At 39.1% G+C, this 17,506-nt stretch overlaps 1 protein-coding gene across 5 annotated transcripts in view; it reads right to left on the bottom strand.

Moving 5' to 3' along the window:
- nphp3 (nephronophthisis 3) overlaps nucleotides 1-17,506 on the bottom strand; it is a 153,018-nt gene that overhangs the window by 28,407 nt on the left and 107,105 nt on the right. For all 5 annotated transcript variants that reach the window (XM_069913528.1, XM_069913529.1, XM_069913527.1 and 2 more), the window contains 7 exons: nucleotides 14,976-15,140; nucleotides 13,244-13,344; nucleotides 12,301-12,423; nucleotides 11,033-11,222; nucleotides 9,063-9,304; nucleotides 7,958-8,033; nucleotides 1,570-1,697 (listed from right to left, as the gene is read on the bottom strand). In XM_069913528.1, coding sequence (XP_069769629.1) covers nucleotides 1,570-1,697; nucleotides 7,958-8,033; nucleotides 9,063-9,304; nucleotides 11,033-11,222; nucleotides 12,301-12,423; nucleotides 13,244-13,344; nucleotides 14,976-15,140 — 1,025 coding nt within the window. The remainder of the gene's footprint in view (nucleotides 1-1,569; nucleotides 1,698-7,957; nucleotides 8,034-9,062; nucleotides 9,305-11,032; nucleotides 11,223-12,300; nucleotides 12,424-13,243; nucleotides 13,345-14,975; nucleotides 15,141-17,506) is intronic.

The raw sequence follows: 17,506 nt of genomic DNA, 5'->3' as shown, positions 1-17,506 counted from the left end.
GTGGGCTGAAGATCTGTTTCCCATATTCTAATCCAACAGTACTTTGCGAGACTTTCAATGGAGGGGAGTGTGGTGAGTTGTTTTGCTGAGGAGCAGGCAATCATGCAAAGGAGAAACAGCATTAGAATCTGCACTCTGAGACAGGTGAGGGACTTTGGCATTTGCAACACTCATCTGCTCGATGTTGGGAAAACAAAAATTCTCACCATCAAGAGTAAACGTCAGAGTCGGAGAGCACAGAAACAGACCCTTTGGTCCATCACACAGACACACGCAGGCCCTCAGTCCATATCAACACTAATCCTCGTTTACAGCACTTTGTAATGTCTTGGCAACTCAAAGGTACATTCAGATGCTTCTTAAATATGTGAGAAGCATAATTTCTAAATTATGCTTCTAAACTTCTGCTCCTCACTTCAAATCTATGCCCTCCAGTCTTAGATATCTTGGGGTGGGAGGAAGAGTTCATTATCAACCCATCAATGCACTCATCATTTAGCCTGGGTTTAACTTGTTCCGCTCCCTTCCATAATGACCCAGCCTGCCCCTGCTAACCATCTTCAATAAAGGTTCCTTATTTACTGTCCTCTGTTCACCTTATTTTTTCTTAAACTAAATGTCATGTTGCAATGGCAGATAACACTGGACAATGAAGATTTTGCTTCCTGAACACTTTTGGGTGTATTTTATGGCTGTTGGGCTGCTAATCACAAAAATTATCTTAAAATGTTCCTATCAGGTACCATCTTTTAAATATAACCTATTCTTATGATTCCCTGACTTTAAAAATCTACTAGTATATTGCCCACAAAGCAAACTGTTTTGGTCAGTCCAAGCATGCCTGGGCATGCACTTAGTGCAGCTGCCATGCAAATGTTTTCATAGGCCTGGACATGCTTTGTCAGGATCAGACAGGCTATAAAAGCAGCTCACATATAAAGATTCTGTGAATTGCATTGACATAGACTGAAACCATGTTGATGCATATTTTCTTCAGACAACAGCATAGTGAATGTCCTTAACAATAGCATTTATTGTCTTCAGGAAGATTCAATGCATCAGAAATGTCTCATCAATTATCTTGGTGCAGTCACTGAGGAACATGGTGAACAGTTTCACCAGGACATTGCGACCATAGTAAAATGGTATCAGGGCCACTGGAACCCATCAATGTTGGCCAACTATTATTGGACACTGACACAAGATGTTGAGTACAAACAAAATGAGTGGCAAAACATTTTTGGGCCAGTTGAACTAACACAATGTGTCAGCATCATTATGCGATTAAACATGCTAAATTCAATAAAACTTAATTTAATGTTCCTCCATCTTCTTATGTGATACAGGAAATATAAAATTATCTTTGTGTTTAGATTGAAGTTGTCTATCATATTCCCTAATTTTTTTCAGGAAACAAATTTTTTGGGAAAAAAAATGTTGTTCAGTGTAATTAAAAGTATCTAAGGCCATCTGTTAGTTGGAAGATTATGTTTAGAATATAGAACAAGCTATATGGAGATTGGTTCTTCTGAAACACATGCTGACAGCTTATTCATTCCATCGACTCACTCCAAGTTGTTTTGAAGGTAGTAGAGTACTCCCAGCTCATTGAGTGTTCGAGCTGTATCTGCAGTCTCAGACCCGAGGCTGAGCTCTTCCAGTTGCAGAACTCGTCGACGTAGGATGGCAAAACCAGGCTGAGGAGTGAAACCAGCAAAGTCAGTGATGTACCCATAGGACAGTCTCCATAGTACAGTCTCCATTTATTGGTCTCTGTCATCAGTGCACCATCCAAACAGTCAAAATCCCTCCCATTTCAACCACTGCATCTTACCCCTCCAAGAAAGTGATGAACACCCAACAGGAGAGGCGAGAAGAAAGAGAAGTTTGGTGGGCTAGAAAACAAAGATAATGGCAACAAATCAGTGTGGAGAAAGTTGCAGGTGTAAGGAAAGCAATGGTTAAACGATTACATTAATGTATGGAGTGTGTTAAAGAGGAGCAGAGGATATATGTGTGAATATAAGATTAGAGAGAGATCATAGGGAAATTAGGATGGAGGATGTTGTAGGATGGAGAGGGGCTGTGTTTTTTGAATGATTGGTTTTACAAAGATACTAACAGGAGCTGAAGCATTTTCAATAAGCAATGTCCATGATTACCTGCCAAGCAACCGCACAAGTTTAGTGTTTATATGTGACAGATCAGGAAATAGAAAGGTACATATTATAGTTTGCTGATGACACAAAGATAGATAGTAACATAAGCAGTGTTAATGTTAGTACAAAATTAAATAGATCAAGCAAACGAGCAAAGCTATCACAAATTGTTTCTATGCCAGCATCCACTTTGGATCTAAATTTTATGGAATGGTGCATTTTCTAAATAGTGAAAAGCTGTAAGACATTATCCAAAAGTAGAGGGCTAAATGCACAGATCATTGACATGTCATGCAGTGAGGCAGAAATAAGGCCAAGGAAAAGTTTGCCTTTACATTTTTATATTTTTTAAAAATGTAGGCATCCAGCATGGTAACAGGCCCTTCTAGCTCAACAGCCTCTGCCGTCCAAATACTATAATTAATCTACAACCCCCATACGTTTTATAGAGTTGGAGGAAACCAGCGCACCTGGAGGAAATCTATGCAGTTATACGAATTCCTGATAGACAGTACTGGATCCGAATGTCGGTTCCTGTGCCCTAACCGCTTTGCTAACTGTGCCACCCAAATCACTTTCTGAAGAAAATCTGGAGCAGTAGCTCCCATCCTTTTTGTTTGAAAACCCCACTTGCTTACACCAAATGAAATAGAATTCACACCCTCCTCTGACTGAAGACCCAAGAATATTATGGGCCATTCTCTTATGAAAGTTGTGGTTGTCCCAGGAATTACTGCATGCTGTTATCAACAACTTTCCAATTGAATATTTTTTAAAAAAAAGACATACAGCATAGTATCAGGCCTTTCCAGCTCATGAACCTGTGCCGCCCAATTACACCCAATAGACCTACAACCCCCGTACAATTTGAAGGGTAGGAGGAAGCCGGAGCAACCAGAGGAAACCCAAACAGACATGGGGAGAATGTACAAAATCCTTATAGACTGTGCTGCATTCAAACCTAGGTCACTGGCACTGTTTCAGTGTTGCCCTAACCACTTCACTAACTATGCCACTAGTCAATATTACAGAACCTTTAATCCTCTAGGGACATATGCAACACGTGCATCTATTTCAATGCAAGAAGTATTGTAGGAAAGTAGACAAGCTTAGAACGTTGATTGGCACATGGAATTATGACGTTGTGGCCATTAGTGAGACTTGGTTGCAGGAGGGGCAACACTAGCAGCTCAATGTTCCAGGTTCCGTTATTTCAGATATGATAAAACAGGGGGAATGAAAGGGGGAGGAGTGGATTGTTCATCAGGGAAAATATCACAGCTGTGCTCAGGCAGGACAGATCAGAGGCTCAGCTATGGAAGCTATATGGATGGCAATGAAGAATGGTAAAGATATGACCACACTCATGGGGTTGTAGTTTAGACCCCCCAATAGACAATGAGAATTGGAGGAGCAAATTGGTAGAGAGATAACAGACAGTTGCAGGAAACAAAGTTGTGATAGCAGGAGATTTTAACTTGTGCTGGATGGCTTGGAGTTTGTCAATATGTTCATGGAAAATTTTCTAAGTCAATGTATAGAGGTACCAACTAGAGAGAGTGCAAATACTGGATCTCCTATTAGGGAACAAGATAAGACAGGTGACAGAAGTATGTGTAAGGGAACATTTTGAGACCAGTGATCATAATGCCATTACTTTCAAGTTAATTATGGAGAAAAATAGGTCTGGGCCTCTGATTGAGATTCTAAGTTGGAGAAAGGACAATTTTGAGAAAATGAGAAAGGATCTACAATGTGTGGATAGGGATAAGTTGTTTCCTGGAAAGGATGTTTGAGGTAAGAGGAAGCCCTTCAAAGGTGAAATTTTGAGAGGACAGAGTTTGTATGTTCCTGATGGATTAAAGGGAGCCTTGGTTTTTAAGGGATACTGGGGATCTAGTTTGGAAGAAGAGAGAGGTGAATAGTGGGTATAGTCAGCATGGAGCAAATGAGGTACTCAAGGAGCATAAAACATGCACGGAAAACTAAAAGAAGACATGAGATTCCTTTGGCAGACAATGTGAAGGAAAATCCTAAGGATTTCTACAGGTATTGAGCAAAAAATAATAAGAGACAAAATTGGTCCCTTTGAAAATCAGAGTGGTCATCTTTGTGTGGAGCCAGAAGAGATGGAAGAGATCTTAATAGTGATTTTTGCATCAATATTTACTCAGGAAACTGGCATATAGTCCAAGGAAGTAAGGTCATGAAACCTATAGAGGTCATGAAACCTATAGAGATTAGAGGAGGTGGTGAGGAGGTGCTTCCTGTCTTAAAGCAAATAAAGGTGGATAAATCCCTGGGCCTGACAAGATATTCCCTCAGACCTTGAAGGAGACTAGTGTAGAAATTGAAGGGGCTCGGTCAGAAATATTTAAAATGTCCTTAGCCACATATTTGGTGCCATAGGATTGGAGGGTAGCTCATGTTGTTCTATAGTTTAAATAATGGCTCCAAAAGTATCCCTGAAAATTATAGACCGGGTGAGCTTGATGTCAGTAGTAGAAGGTGTTCTTAGAGATCGGGCATACAAATATTTGGATACCCAGGATCTGATTAGGGATAGTCAACATAGTTTTGTGCGTAATAGGTCATGTTTAATCAATCTTGTAGAGTTTGTTTTGTGGAGGTTACCAGGAAAGTTGATGAAGGAAAGGTTGTGGATGTCCTTTAGTCAGACCTTTGATAAGATCCCACATGGGAGATTAGTCAGAAAGGTTCATGAGGAGGTAGTCAACTGGAATTGACATTGGCTACATGGGAGAAGCCAGAAAGTGGTAGTAGATGATTGCTTCTCAGACTGGTGACCTGTGACTAGTGGTGTGCCTCAGGGATCAGTGCTGGGACCATTGTTGTTTGTCTTCTATATCAATGATCTGGTTGATAATGTGGTAAATTGGATCAGCAAGTTTGCAAATGACACAAAGATTGGAGGTGTTATGAACAGCAAAGAAGGCTTTCATAGCTTGCAGAGGGATCTGGTCCAGCTGGAAAAATGGGCTGAAATATGCAAATAGAATTTAATGCAGACAAGTGTGAAGTGTTGCATTTTGAAAGGATAAATCAAGAAAGGACATACACGTTAAATGGTAGGGCACTAAGAAATGTGGTAGAACAGAGGAATTTGGGAATAGAGATACACAATTCCCTGAAAGTGACATTACAGTGATGTAGGTAGGGTTGTAAAGAGAGCTTTTGAACTGAATACAAGAGTTGGAATATTAAGTTGTATAAGACATTGGTGAGGTCAAATTTGGAGTATTGTGTGCAGTTTTGGCCACCTAACATAAAGAGTGCAGAGAAGATTTACTAAGATGTTGCCTGGAGTTCAGGAACTGAGTTACAGAGAAAGGTTAAACAGATTAGGACTTTTATCCCTTGAGCGCAAAATGAGAGGAAATTTAAAAGATGTATTTAAAATTATAAGGGGTCTAGACAGAGTAAATGTAGGGTTTTTCCACTGAGGGTAAGTGAGATAAATACCAGACGGCATAGGTTAAGGTTGAAAGGGGAAAGGTTTAGAGGGAACATTAAGAGGAACTTTTTAACATAGAGAGTGGTGGGTGTGGAGCAAGCTGCCAGCTGAAATGGTGAATGCAGGCTCAATTTTAATTTTCAAGAAGAATTTAGACAGGTACATGGATTGGAGGAGTATGGAGGGCTATGGTCGGAGTGCAGGTCAGTGGGACGAGGTAGAATAATAGTTTGGCATGGACTAGAAGGGCCTGTTTCTGTGCTGTATTGTTCTGTGGTTCTATGGTTGGAAACCACTAATGTTGCGGACTTGAACACAAGAGTTTTGGATTTAGTTAGATCACATCCGAGTACTTTCTTCAGATCCAGGCACTGAATTGAATTGTCACATGTACAGGGATGCACTGAAGAGCTTAAATCTGCCTGCCATACAAGCAGCTTGCAAAAGGACTTCAGGCTCTGGTTCCATTGTGAATTCAAAGGATTAGTGCTGTGGATAGCATATCTTACAACAGATATAGACAGGATGCAGAAATGGTTGGAGAAGTGTCATATGAATTTCAATCTGGATAAGTGTGAAGTGAAGCACTTCAGAGGACGAAATTGAAGGTAGAGAACGTGGTTAATGGCAGAATTCTTAATAGTGTGGAGGATCACAGCTATCTTGGGGGCTCCAGGTCTCCCTCAAAATTGCTGTGGAAGCGACAAAGGATGAGAGGTGACTTAACTGAGGTATTTAAGATTATGAAGGGCTTAGATCGGGTAGCCAGTCAGCACTTTTTTCCTGGGATTATAACTGCAATTACCGGAGGACCATCTGTTTCAGATGAGTGAAGGAAATTTTAGGGAAGATGTCAAAGGTAAGTTTTTTCACTCAGTAAGTGGGTGACTTGAATGTATTGCTAGGGTAGTGGTGGAAGTTGGTACAATAGGGCCATTCAAAAGAATCTTAGATAGGCACATGAATGCAAGAAAAATGGAGGGTTACAGGTGTGAGGTAGGGAAAAATGTTGTAGAGTGGGTTTACAGAGGTCGACACATCGTAGGCTGAAGGGCCTGTACCGTGCTGTAATGTTCTATGTTCCAAGAAAAGTTCACAGAAAACAGTAACAAGCTGAATCACTACAATGGTACAATTTTCAGAAGGGAGTGTAGATTTTCCAGGTTTAATTTGTATTGCAAGGGTAAATTGTGAGGATGGATTATATTCACTGGAAGTTAGAAAGTTGAAAAGTGAAGATTGGTTCTAATTTTCAAGATGAACGAGCAGTAATTGGGTAGATGGAAAAATTCAAGTATCTCTGTTAGTAGAAGCGATTCAAATGTAGATGGGAAGGCACAGGACAAGGGGGAGACAGTGTAGTGTTGAGGTACAAAGAGATAGGTTTAGGCAAATGCAGGCAGAAACAATGTGGTAGTAGAGGTATGAGGGGAAGGGGATAGGGTAAAAAGTTAAAGCTAGGTATCTCAGTGGTGAGGTTAGGAAACAACTGGACACACAAAGAGTGATGAAAATTTGGAACAGGTTTTAGCCCAAATTTTAAGTTGAAGAACAAGATATATTTGCTGATCAATGGTGGTAAGGAATTTCAGGGAAAGTTGATATTTGGAGCTGGGTACAGATCAGCCACCTTCTCATTTATAGCAGACAGGCTTGAGTGGAAAAATAATCCCCTCACAGCATGATGTTCCAATTTGTCTGAGAAGATTCAAGGACAGAAGCATGTCCTGACAAAGGATCACAGATTGTATCTCTTTCTATAGAATCTGATCAGCTGAATATTTCCAACATTTTCTCAAATAGGGAAAGGGAGCAAAAATGATGAATTAATTTCATTTCTGCCATCAATAGAAACAAAGATCTTATGAACTCTCTTAGACAAGAGAATCTAGGACGGCATAATTTTTGGCCAGGCAGCATCGTTCTTGCCACTGCTGAGAGCTACAGTACAGAAATATCAATTGTGGTTTTCAAGGCTGTTTCATGTTGATCCCCATAAATTTGAAAGAACATGAACAGAATTTACACAAGTTAGATATTTTTTCCAGACATAAAATTGATTTCTCACTTTATCTGCCATTTAAAATGAATAAATAAATCAAAATCCTGGAGGGGAACAAGACTCCAAAAAAAAAATTAATACTCATCATAGCAAAAAATATGGATAACAATTAATCTTTCTTTGGCTTCAAACAATGCACATTCTAGAGAGAATCCAATATACATTAATGTTTGATTATTGGGAGAAATGTGCACCAAACATTCTTAGACAGAGAGCTAATTTTAATAGTGCAATTGCATGAGTTACATCTTCACCACTTACCATGTTCCCTTTTTGCCTGGAAATCTTCTGCCTGATCTTTATGGATCGCTTTCTCAATGGTTCTACTTGTTCATACCTCAAAACAAAGCAACAGCATGCAGAGAGATGCACAGTAGTGAACCAGCATCATAGCATCTCAGAGTAATTGACAGTACTGTATTTAAAATGCTGCAGTCATCTGTATAGTACAACACCCACCATGTAGGCTAAGACATACAAGAAACATGAATGAAAACTGAATTATCAGAGAATGTCAATATAAAGTGCAGTGCAGAACATGGAATAATTGCATAGTGATTAATTTATAGTGTGACCCTAGGTCTTTCAGCCTCTCACATTCATACCAGCTCCCAAGGGAACAATCCCATTTATTCCTTCTCCCTCTCATTTCTCTCTCTTGTACTCCTCACTACCACCCTTCCCCTCCTTCCTTTGGTTCTTTCTACCATAACCCATACTTTAGATTATTTATAGCACAACCATCCAGCACATGGGAGAGAGCTGGGGCACCCCAGAGATATACACTAACTTTAGATAGAGATTTCACATGGTCTGGGTCAAATATAGGTCCCTGGAGCTAAGGCAATTGGTTACTGGACCAATCATTCAGAACTTACAACACCACCCTCTGTCCTCAACAATGGTAGAATTTTAGCTTGGAGTAGTAACAGTTACTGCAGAAGTCTGGATGCCATAATCATTCAGTAGTCTTGTACTTGTTTAGGAAAGGAACCCTGCCATCCTTACCAATTTGACCTGTGAGCAACTTCAACCCCAAAGTGCTTGCTTCTAAATTGGTACTGAGATTGAGCCATGAAACCACTCATCAGAGCAGGTACATCACCACCACCAAGCATCTCACCAACACCTCCTTAAGGGCAATGAGGAAGTGGCATTCAATGGTAATTATCCAAGTGACGTCCACATGCCACGAGCGCATAACGCTGATCAGGCTCGAATTTGACAGATTACAAGAAGCCAAATCCTCCGGTGGAAAAGGATAAGTGTGGTTCTGAACTACTCAAAAGCAAATAATTTATCAACTATTCACTATTTACAACAATGAAAAATCTAAAAGATACCCAAACCTCCATCCAACACTTACTTATTTTGTTTCTGATAGAGCATGGCCAGAGCATCGAGTTCTTGAGCCACCCTACGGTGCACTGGTCCGTGGGCATTCTCACTGATCTCCAGTGCCTGCTTATACAGCTGCTCTGCGTTTCCAAATTTCTTCCACTGTACATATACACTGGCAAGCTGATGCAAAGACTGAGCAACACTGGGGTGATCTGGATCCAGGGCACTCTCGCGGATCTCCAGAGAACGCTGCAATGGTGCAACAGCCTGTTCACAAATAATAAATAATAAAGATCTTAATAATAAGGAAACAAGATGTTCAAGATTCAAAGACAGGAAAAAGGTTTTGTAAATTTGTCCCTCTGGGGACAAGAAACTAACTGGGATTAGGGGATGATGAAAAGGCAAAATATGAAAAAGGTGATTAATTCAGACAGCCAAACTTGGCATTAATGTTTGACTCTGTATGGTGGAATGCAGGAGCTTTGTGTACTTTTCAGCAGGTGAATGCATCGAATAAAAATGTTGAAGTGATGGGGAGAGGAGTTAGCAGAGGTTCAGTGGCATTGCAATTCCAGATTTCAGGAAGTAGGATCATCAGTTCTAATCAATTATAGATGATGTCCTCACAAGAGGACAAAGTCATACAGTATGGAAAAAGTCCCTTTGGCCCACTGTCCACACCAACCATCTACCATCCATTAATGTTAATCCTACATAAATCAGAAATACCATTTTATTCTCCCCACATTCTTATCAGCTCCCTCCAGATTCTACCACTCACCTACATATCAGGGGAAATTTACAGCAGCCCATTAACCTGCCAACCTGCACTTCTTTGCAATGGGACATAGAAGGAAATTGGGGAATGCAAGGTGATCACAGAGAGAATGCACAAACTTTACATAGGCAGTAACGGAGGTCAAGATTGAACCCGAGACTCTGGAACTGTGAGGCTGTGACTTCACTAATAGTTTCACTATAGTCTTTCACTACTCCAGCATCAAGATGAAGATTTGACTTATCAACCTTGAAGGAGGTCAAAACAAAACACATTTTAAACAGTGATTATTCACAAAAATATACCTAATTTAATAAAGAACTGTTCGTGTGTCTACAGAGACAAACCCAGGCACTGAACAACAAGGAGAGAAATGTCACTAGAAAGAAACAAGATGTTCAAGATTCAAAGACAGGAACAAGGTTTTGTAAATTTGTCCTTCTGGGGACAAGAAACTAACTGGGATTAGGGGATGATGAAAAGGCAAAATATGAAAAAGGTGACTAAGTCAGACAGCCAAACTTGGCATTAATGTTTGACTCTGCATGGTAGAATGCAGGAGCTTTGTGTACTTTTCAGCAGGTGAATGCATCGAATAAAAAGGTTGAAGTGATGGGGAGAGGAGTTAGCAGAGGTAAGCAGTGGGAGAGGTGGTAGTAAAACAAGTGAGGATAAAGGATTTAAAACTTCAGATCAAAGTCAAACTGGAGAACTCCTTGGGACTGTTCTGCTCAGCCTGAAAAAGCTGATGAAGGAATGGAACTAGGTAGGATATTGATGAGGATCACCTAAAGTCTAGAGAGGCCAGGACTGAAATGACAACCCACCTTAACTTCACAAAGACAATAGTGGCTCCCCAGACCAGTTAATTTATTGAAGCATCTCTAAATTAAATCACTGAAATTGATTCAGCATCTAACATCATTGCAAATTTCTGTAGTGGCGGTTTTTCTCTCTTGATGAAATACAGTTCAATTGACATGAGAATGCACATTAACATTCGCGAAGCTTTGGTTTAATACCACAGCTGGAGAACTATGATCTTGTGTAAGCACAATCTCACATATTCACAATACATTGGCTCATCATGCCTGAGAAAATCTACCCAGAAAAATGCTACATCTCAGTTCTCGGTTCAGAGCATGTAGGTTATCGGACATCATGCTCAAGTCCCTGAGCTTCTGTCCCTTGGTAACAAGCCTCAGCATACTGACCTGACTCAGAAGGCCCAGGTCTTTCAAAAAGCGCCCGAGTGTTTCGTAAAGATCTGCCAGACGCATGATCATGTCTTCTCCTTCGCAACTTTTCTCATACTGCTTTAAAGATTCGAAGTATGCAGCAGCCATGGAATTTTTATCCATTCCCACATGTTGCCAATAAGAGAGCAGCTCGGCAAAATGGCCTCTGCCAAAAAACACACACATCTGAAATGATGCTGACATAAGTTTGCCAAGCCAAAAAATATTTCTGATCATGGTACAAACTACTCATGATATTTGTACAATTAACCCAGTACACACAATAATCAGAAATACTGAGAAGTACTCGATCATTGTATCCTTTCTTTTTTGTAATTTTACTTAAATAAAAGTTGAAAAACACACTCAGCATTTAACATAACCAATTAGACAATAAATTAATAATTTAATCTGTTATCAAGTAATCTTAAATAGATATTTTGGTATCATGTGACTGTATGTGTGTTGATAAAAACTGCAGGTGGAAATAAGAGTCAGAGGGTTTTACTTTCTTGCAGCCTCCAATGCACATACTGTTGAAATAGATTTATCCACTGAATGGAGGATATTTTCTACTGAAATCTAAACAATGTCACCAAAACCAGTGTTAAAATGTAGGATTTAGGAATTTCACACAAATACATTATGGCATTCAAACAGCAGATTTTGAACCAAATTTTTCAACAAGGCTTCTTCATCAAGTGATATTCTCAGCTGTTTTTTTCTTGCAGAGTCAGAACTTTCAGAATTGATATTGCACCTCTGATTTTAAGAAACCCTAGGGTACCTAAAAACCACTAACTATCAAGTTTAGTTAAGCAAGAAAATCTGTAGATGTTGGAATCCAGTGCAATACACAAAAGTGTTGCAGAAATTCAGCAGGTCACGCAGCATCCAGAGGAAGGAAAAGACTCAGGCCTGAAACATCAACTACGCTTTACTTCCAATGAATAAAGTGTGACCTCCTGAGTCTCTCCAGTGCTTTGTGTCCATAGCTATTAAGTTTAAGTTGATCACATTACACCTGATACAATAAGAATGGTTCTCTGTGAATAGGCTAACATTCACACGACTGTATTAAACAGAACAAAAGCACAATTACAAAGGATAGAAATACATTGAAAAGAGACCAAGTATTAGAGTCCAGAGAAAGCAGAGGAGAATAGATGTGTTTTAAAAGGGAGGATTTTGTAAGGGAGCAGTTAATGACATCTCGCCATACTTCACCGTTGCCAGCTCCCTACCTCTTGTACAGGTTCTGGGAAACAAAGAGATTCAGTAGGCAGCTGTGAAGCTTTTGCTTATCTCCCTGCTGCTGGAAAAGCCAGGGAAGTTCATCCACACCACGCCAAGTTACTCTGCCCTGACTTCAAAAAAAATACATTGATCATTAATGACACAAGTCAAAAAAAAAAATCTCATACACCAAATAAATGACACAAGAAAAATACCTCATTAATGAAGCTTAGAAAGCACTCACCTGCCATTTTTAATCTACTGGATTTTTCATGCCAAATTAATAATAAGCCACAGCAAGCATAAAATACAGTAAGATAAGCAGTACAAATTGTGATGTGCAGCTGCCAGCATCAGCTGTGTCTCTGGGTAGGTCTCACATCACCAAGTCATAAAGCTATGGGTTCAAGACCCCCTCGTGGGATTGGAGAACAAACCGCAGGCTGTACAATACTGACTGCGTTATAGTCTTCCAGGCAAGCCATTCTATGTAAAAGATCCTTGGTACTATTTCAGAGAGGAGTTAGAGGATTATCCCCAGTGCCCTAGCTAATATTTATTTTTCAATCAATATCACTACAGTGCATTGCTGTCTCATAACTGTTTTGGGAATTTACAGTGCCCAAATTATACAACACTTCAACATTGTTTAAATGGTTCTATTGTGCTTTGGGGAATTCTGAAAGATTCAAGGTTTTCCTCCAAACTCATGATATTCAGGGTTGCAGTATATCAAGTCAAACCTAACATTCTAAAGGGTAAGAAATGAGAGAGAAGTGATCTTCCAGCTTTTCATTGCACAGATGCATTGATTAGGGAACTAAGTATTGATGACCTCACCCTCTGGTTGCTCAAGAGAAAGAGTCCTATTTAAATGGAAATGAAAGAAATTTAATTTGGTAAGCTGAGTTATCGGAATAGTGTCAATAAAACAAAAAGGAAAATAAATACCTCATCTGCTGTGAAAAATACTGAACAAGTTTTTCTCTGTACATTGCAACAGAATCCTGTTCATTTTGTTCCATATATTGCATTCTCACTGCTTCCAAAGCCTTCAATCAAATAAGAGTGTAAATAATAAACAATGAAGTTAATGAACTCTACATCCAAGTTGATTGTTAAATGCATCAAGTTGGATTGAGAAAACTTGATTTCCAAGAAGCCCAGCTAAACATCCAATGCATAGTAAACACAGTACAGAAGTTTACAATTAAGAGAGATATTATCCCTAACAGCAGCATAGTTTTACTAAATATAGGATGTTAACATTAGAGACTACATATACGAATATCCCTCACACTGTAATGTGATCATGCAGGGAAAGGAGCCATTTCAAACTCTGTTTCCATTCTGTGAACTGGATGGAAAGGGTCTTAATAATTCTTTAAGCCCTATTTAAGCAACACTCCGGGTAAATGTGATCAATGGAGAAAGGGATACCCCAGTGATCTTCTCAACCATTTTGATGATCCTTTACATTGACTTCCGGTTTGATGTTTTGCAGCTACCATACCATGATGCAGCTAGACAGAACAAACTCAATTGTGTTTCAGTGAAATGTTGTCAAGAAGGGGATCAGTAGCTTTGCCCTCCTCAGGAAGCATAGGTCTTGCTACGCCTTCTTGGCTAATGAGGTGCTGTGGGTCCAGAAAAGATTGTGCATTATCTGCACACCAAGGATCTTCATTTTTCGTTACTGATCACCTTCTTCTTCCCTCTTCCCTATAACATTCATAAGCTGCACAATCTTTGCATTTCTGCAATATTGACCATGTAAATATCACCAATTTCAATCACTCCAGTATTGGCCGTTTGTGCCTTAAGTATTGTATTTGACCCCAAGGTAAAATTGAAACTGCACAAGGATGGTGTGGTTAATGTAGCGGTTGGCGCAATGCAATTGTAACACTAGCGACCTGGGTTGGAATCCAGCACTGTTTGTAAAGAATTTGTATGTTCTCCTCATGTGCCCGCATGAGTTTCCATCAGGTGCTCTGGTTTCCTCCCACCCTTCAAAACATATCAGGTTGTAGGTTAATTGGGGTATTTGGGGGGCACGGGGTCATAGACAGGAATGGTCCGTTACTGTGCTGCATGTCTAAATTTAAGTTTTTAACCATCATCAAAGCCATTAAGCTGCCTAATCTCTGGAATTCTCCAACTAAAATCTTTCTACCTCTACCTCTTTTGCTCCTTTTTTTGCAATTCAGTGTCATATCTTGTTCAATAGTGCCTTCACAAATCACTTATGTTTTATTATAAAATATTACAGAAGTTGTTTTTGTTCTTGTTGAAAGAACAGCAGGTAAGATCTCCCCAAACTATCAAATATTCTTCAAAATCAACATTACAAAATGAGTTTTAGTTGGTTGAGGTTTAGTTGGTTTATCATTGAAATAGGCAGGATGTCCTTAATTCATTATTTGTGATGATCCCAGGTTGAGGAAAGCACTACATGTTACTTTTTTTCTAATGTGGTTTTCTTATAGTATTTACCATAAAGCTACTTAGCTGTTATTAAGTCTGCTTAATGATTTGAAAGTTACATATTAGTCCTTTCCTAATTAAGCAATGCAATTCCAAGTACACATAATGCTGTCTCTGTAGATGTGAGTGCCATGGCCAAGTGTAACATGCCTTAAAAGGCCATGGGAAAATGCAGCCCAAAAGTAACCATTCTTACCTGCAGATGCTGAAACTTTAGTAAGCCACAGCTCTGTGTTATCACACACATTTTCTGTAAGTTTTGAAGAAGCAAGGTCAATGTAGGCCAGTGAAGTTCAGGGTAAATCTCCAGAAGTTCGCCTTCACTCACACCATTGTGACTTACAAAGATTAGACATAGAATCTGAAAATGATAAAGATGATTGTCAAATACTCATTTATTAGAGCAAAAAAAGTACCTCTTTCAAAAGCATGATACAAAACATATTTTGGTTTTAAAATAATTTAAATACATTCATTTATAAAAACTGAACCTGTTCCTGAAAATCTCAAAATTAATACTCATTCAGTACATTAAAATGAACTTTAATTCTTGGAAATATCCATACATTTTCTACAAAATGTCCAATGAGCAGTGGAAATATTAACAAGCAAATCACACATCATTTTTTTTCTGAAACAGAATCAATTTCTCAAATTTAAAACAGCTAGCAATCCTAAATCAGTGCAAGTGAGCACAAATGGGATAAGACCATAAATGGAGCACGAGATTTAAAAAAATCTAAACTTGTCACAGTAATTTTTGACACTGTTGTAATAATAGCCAATTTGGTATTCTTGAGCAGTCAAACTGTTAATTGTAACAGGTCGGTGGAGTTAGTACATTCTGGCTACCTGACTACAACTTGACAGGATTTGAGTAAATGCACTGTTTTCAAGTATCAAAAAAAATTACATCCTGAAGTTTGAGAAACAAATGGAGCAAGACTCGGAACCTCATTTGCCTCCCTTGGCAATACATGTTGGCTTTAAGTCAAGGGATTGGCTGTGGTCAGAACAGGCTGGGTTTTAAGTTTATACTCAAGCAGATTTCCAAAATACAAGACCTGTGGGCTCATATTAAGGCAACACAAAGTATTTCTTAGATGATCCAATTGCTTTTTGGACTCTGGAACTCCCAGCTACCAAACTTCCTGCAGGATAATTGACTCTTATGACAGAAACCAGTTATTAGGGGAAATTCCAATTTTTTCATTCACCTCTACTGTGCTCTTTTGGATGTGACTCAGAAATGACGATAGGCTTTTTCCGCAGCTGAAGCCTATAATATCCAGCCACCTCTCCTAATAAGTACCTTTAGGGTGCTCCATAAAATGAGAAAAGTATTTTACTCATTCCACTCTTTTTTGATTATCTATTCACATCTGAAGTATCAGTTTTTAATCTCACTCAATTATTAATACACTAACAACTTGTATTTATATAGAAACAAAATACTGGAAATACTCAAAAGGACAGAAAAATATTTCAGTTCAAAGTTCCTCTGACAGCAGTGTGGAGGGGAAAAGCTTAAGTTGCAGAGATGGAGGACGGAATAAGACAAAGGGAACGTCTTCAATGTGACCCACCAAAAATAGTCCCACTTGCCTGTATTTGGCTCATATCCCTCTAAACCTATTCTATCCATATTTCTGTCCAATTGTTTTGAAACATGCAATGGTACCTGCTTCATCCACCTTCTCCAGCAGCCCATTCTGTACACCTACTTTCCTCAATGACCCTTCGCTGCAACGTAAAACCAACTTGCTTTCTCTTTCCCAGTTCTGATGAAGATTATTCAATCCAAAATGTTAGAATTCTGTTTCCCTGACTAAAGATGCAGCCTGACTTGAGTGTCAGATGCATTCAATGCTTTATATTTCACATTTCCAACATAATCATTTATTTTTATTTAGAGCCATAGAACACTACAGCACAATAACAGGCCCTTCAGTCTTTCAAGTCTGTGCCAAACTATTATTTAGCCTAGTCCCACTGACCCACACCTAGACTTATCCCTCCATACCCCTCCCATCCATGTACCTGTCCAAATTTTTCTTAAATGTCAAAATTGACCCTGCATTCATCAATTCAGCCGGCAGGTCAATCCATGCTCTCTCCACTCTCTGTGTGAATTTCCCTAATGTTCTCTTTAAACTTTTTTCCTTTCATCCTTAACCCATGTCCTCTAGATTTTATCTCACCTAACCTCAGTGGAAAAAGGCTGCTTGTATTTATTCTATCTATACCCATCATAATTTTGTATATATCTATAAAATCTCCCCTCATTCTTCTACGTTCCAGACAATAAAATCCTAACCTGTTTAACCTTTCTCTGTAACTCAGTTATTCAAGTCCTGGGAATATCCTTGTAAATCTCCCCTGCACTGTTTCAATCTTATTGATATCCTTCCTGTAATTAAGTGACCAAAAGTGCACACTATACTCCAAATTTGGCCTCACCAATGTCTTATGCAACTTCACAACTCCTCGACTCAATAATTTGATTTATGAAGGCCAATGTGCAAAAGCATTTAATTAGCAAAACATCCCAGGAGAATTCACAGGAGCTTTAATACAATTCCCTTACAAACCACACTAGAAGCTAACAAATCAAAGCCTAGTTAAACAGGTTGAATTAAAAAAAGTAATAGAGGGCAAACACTTTGAAAGAGAATCCCAGAATAAAGAGCAGAAGGCACAGTGACCAATGCAGCATGCACTAAAATT

Source organism: Narcine bancroftii, chromosome 1, assembly GCF_036971445.1.
Source record: "Narcine bancroftii isolate sNarBan1 chromosome 1, sNarBan1.hap1, whole genome shotgun sequence".
Classification (NCBI taxonomy): domain Eukaryota; kingdom Metazoa; phylum Chordata; class Chondrichthyes; order Torpediniformes; family Narcinidae; genus Narcine; species Narcine bancroftii.
Note: the sequence above shows the minus strand (reverse complement) of the source record. Positions and strands in the feature narration are given on the sequence as shown.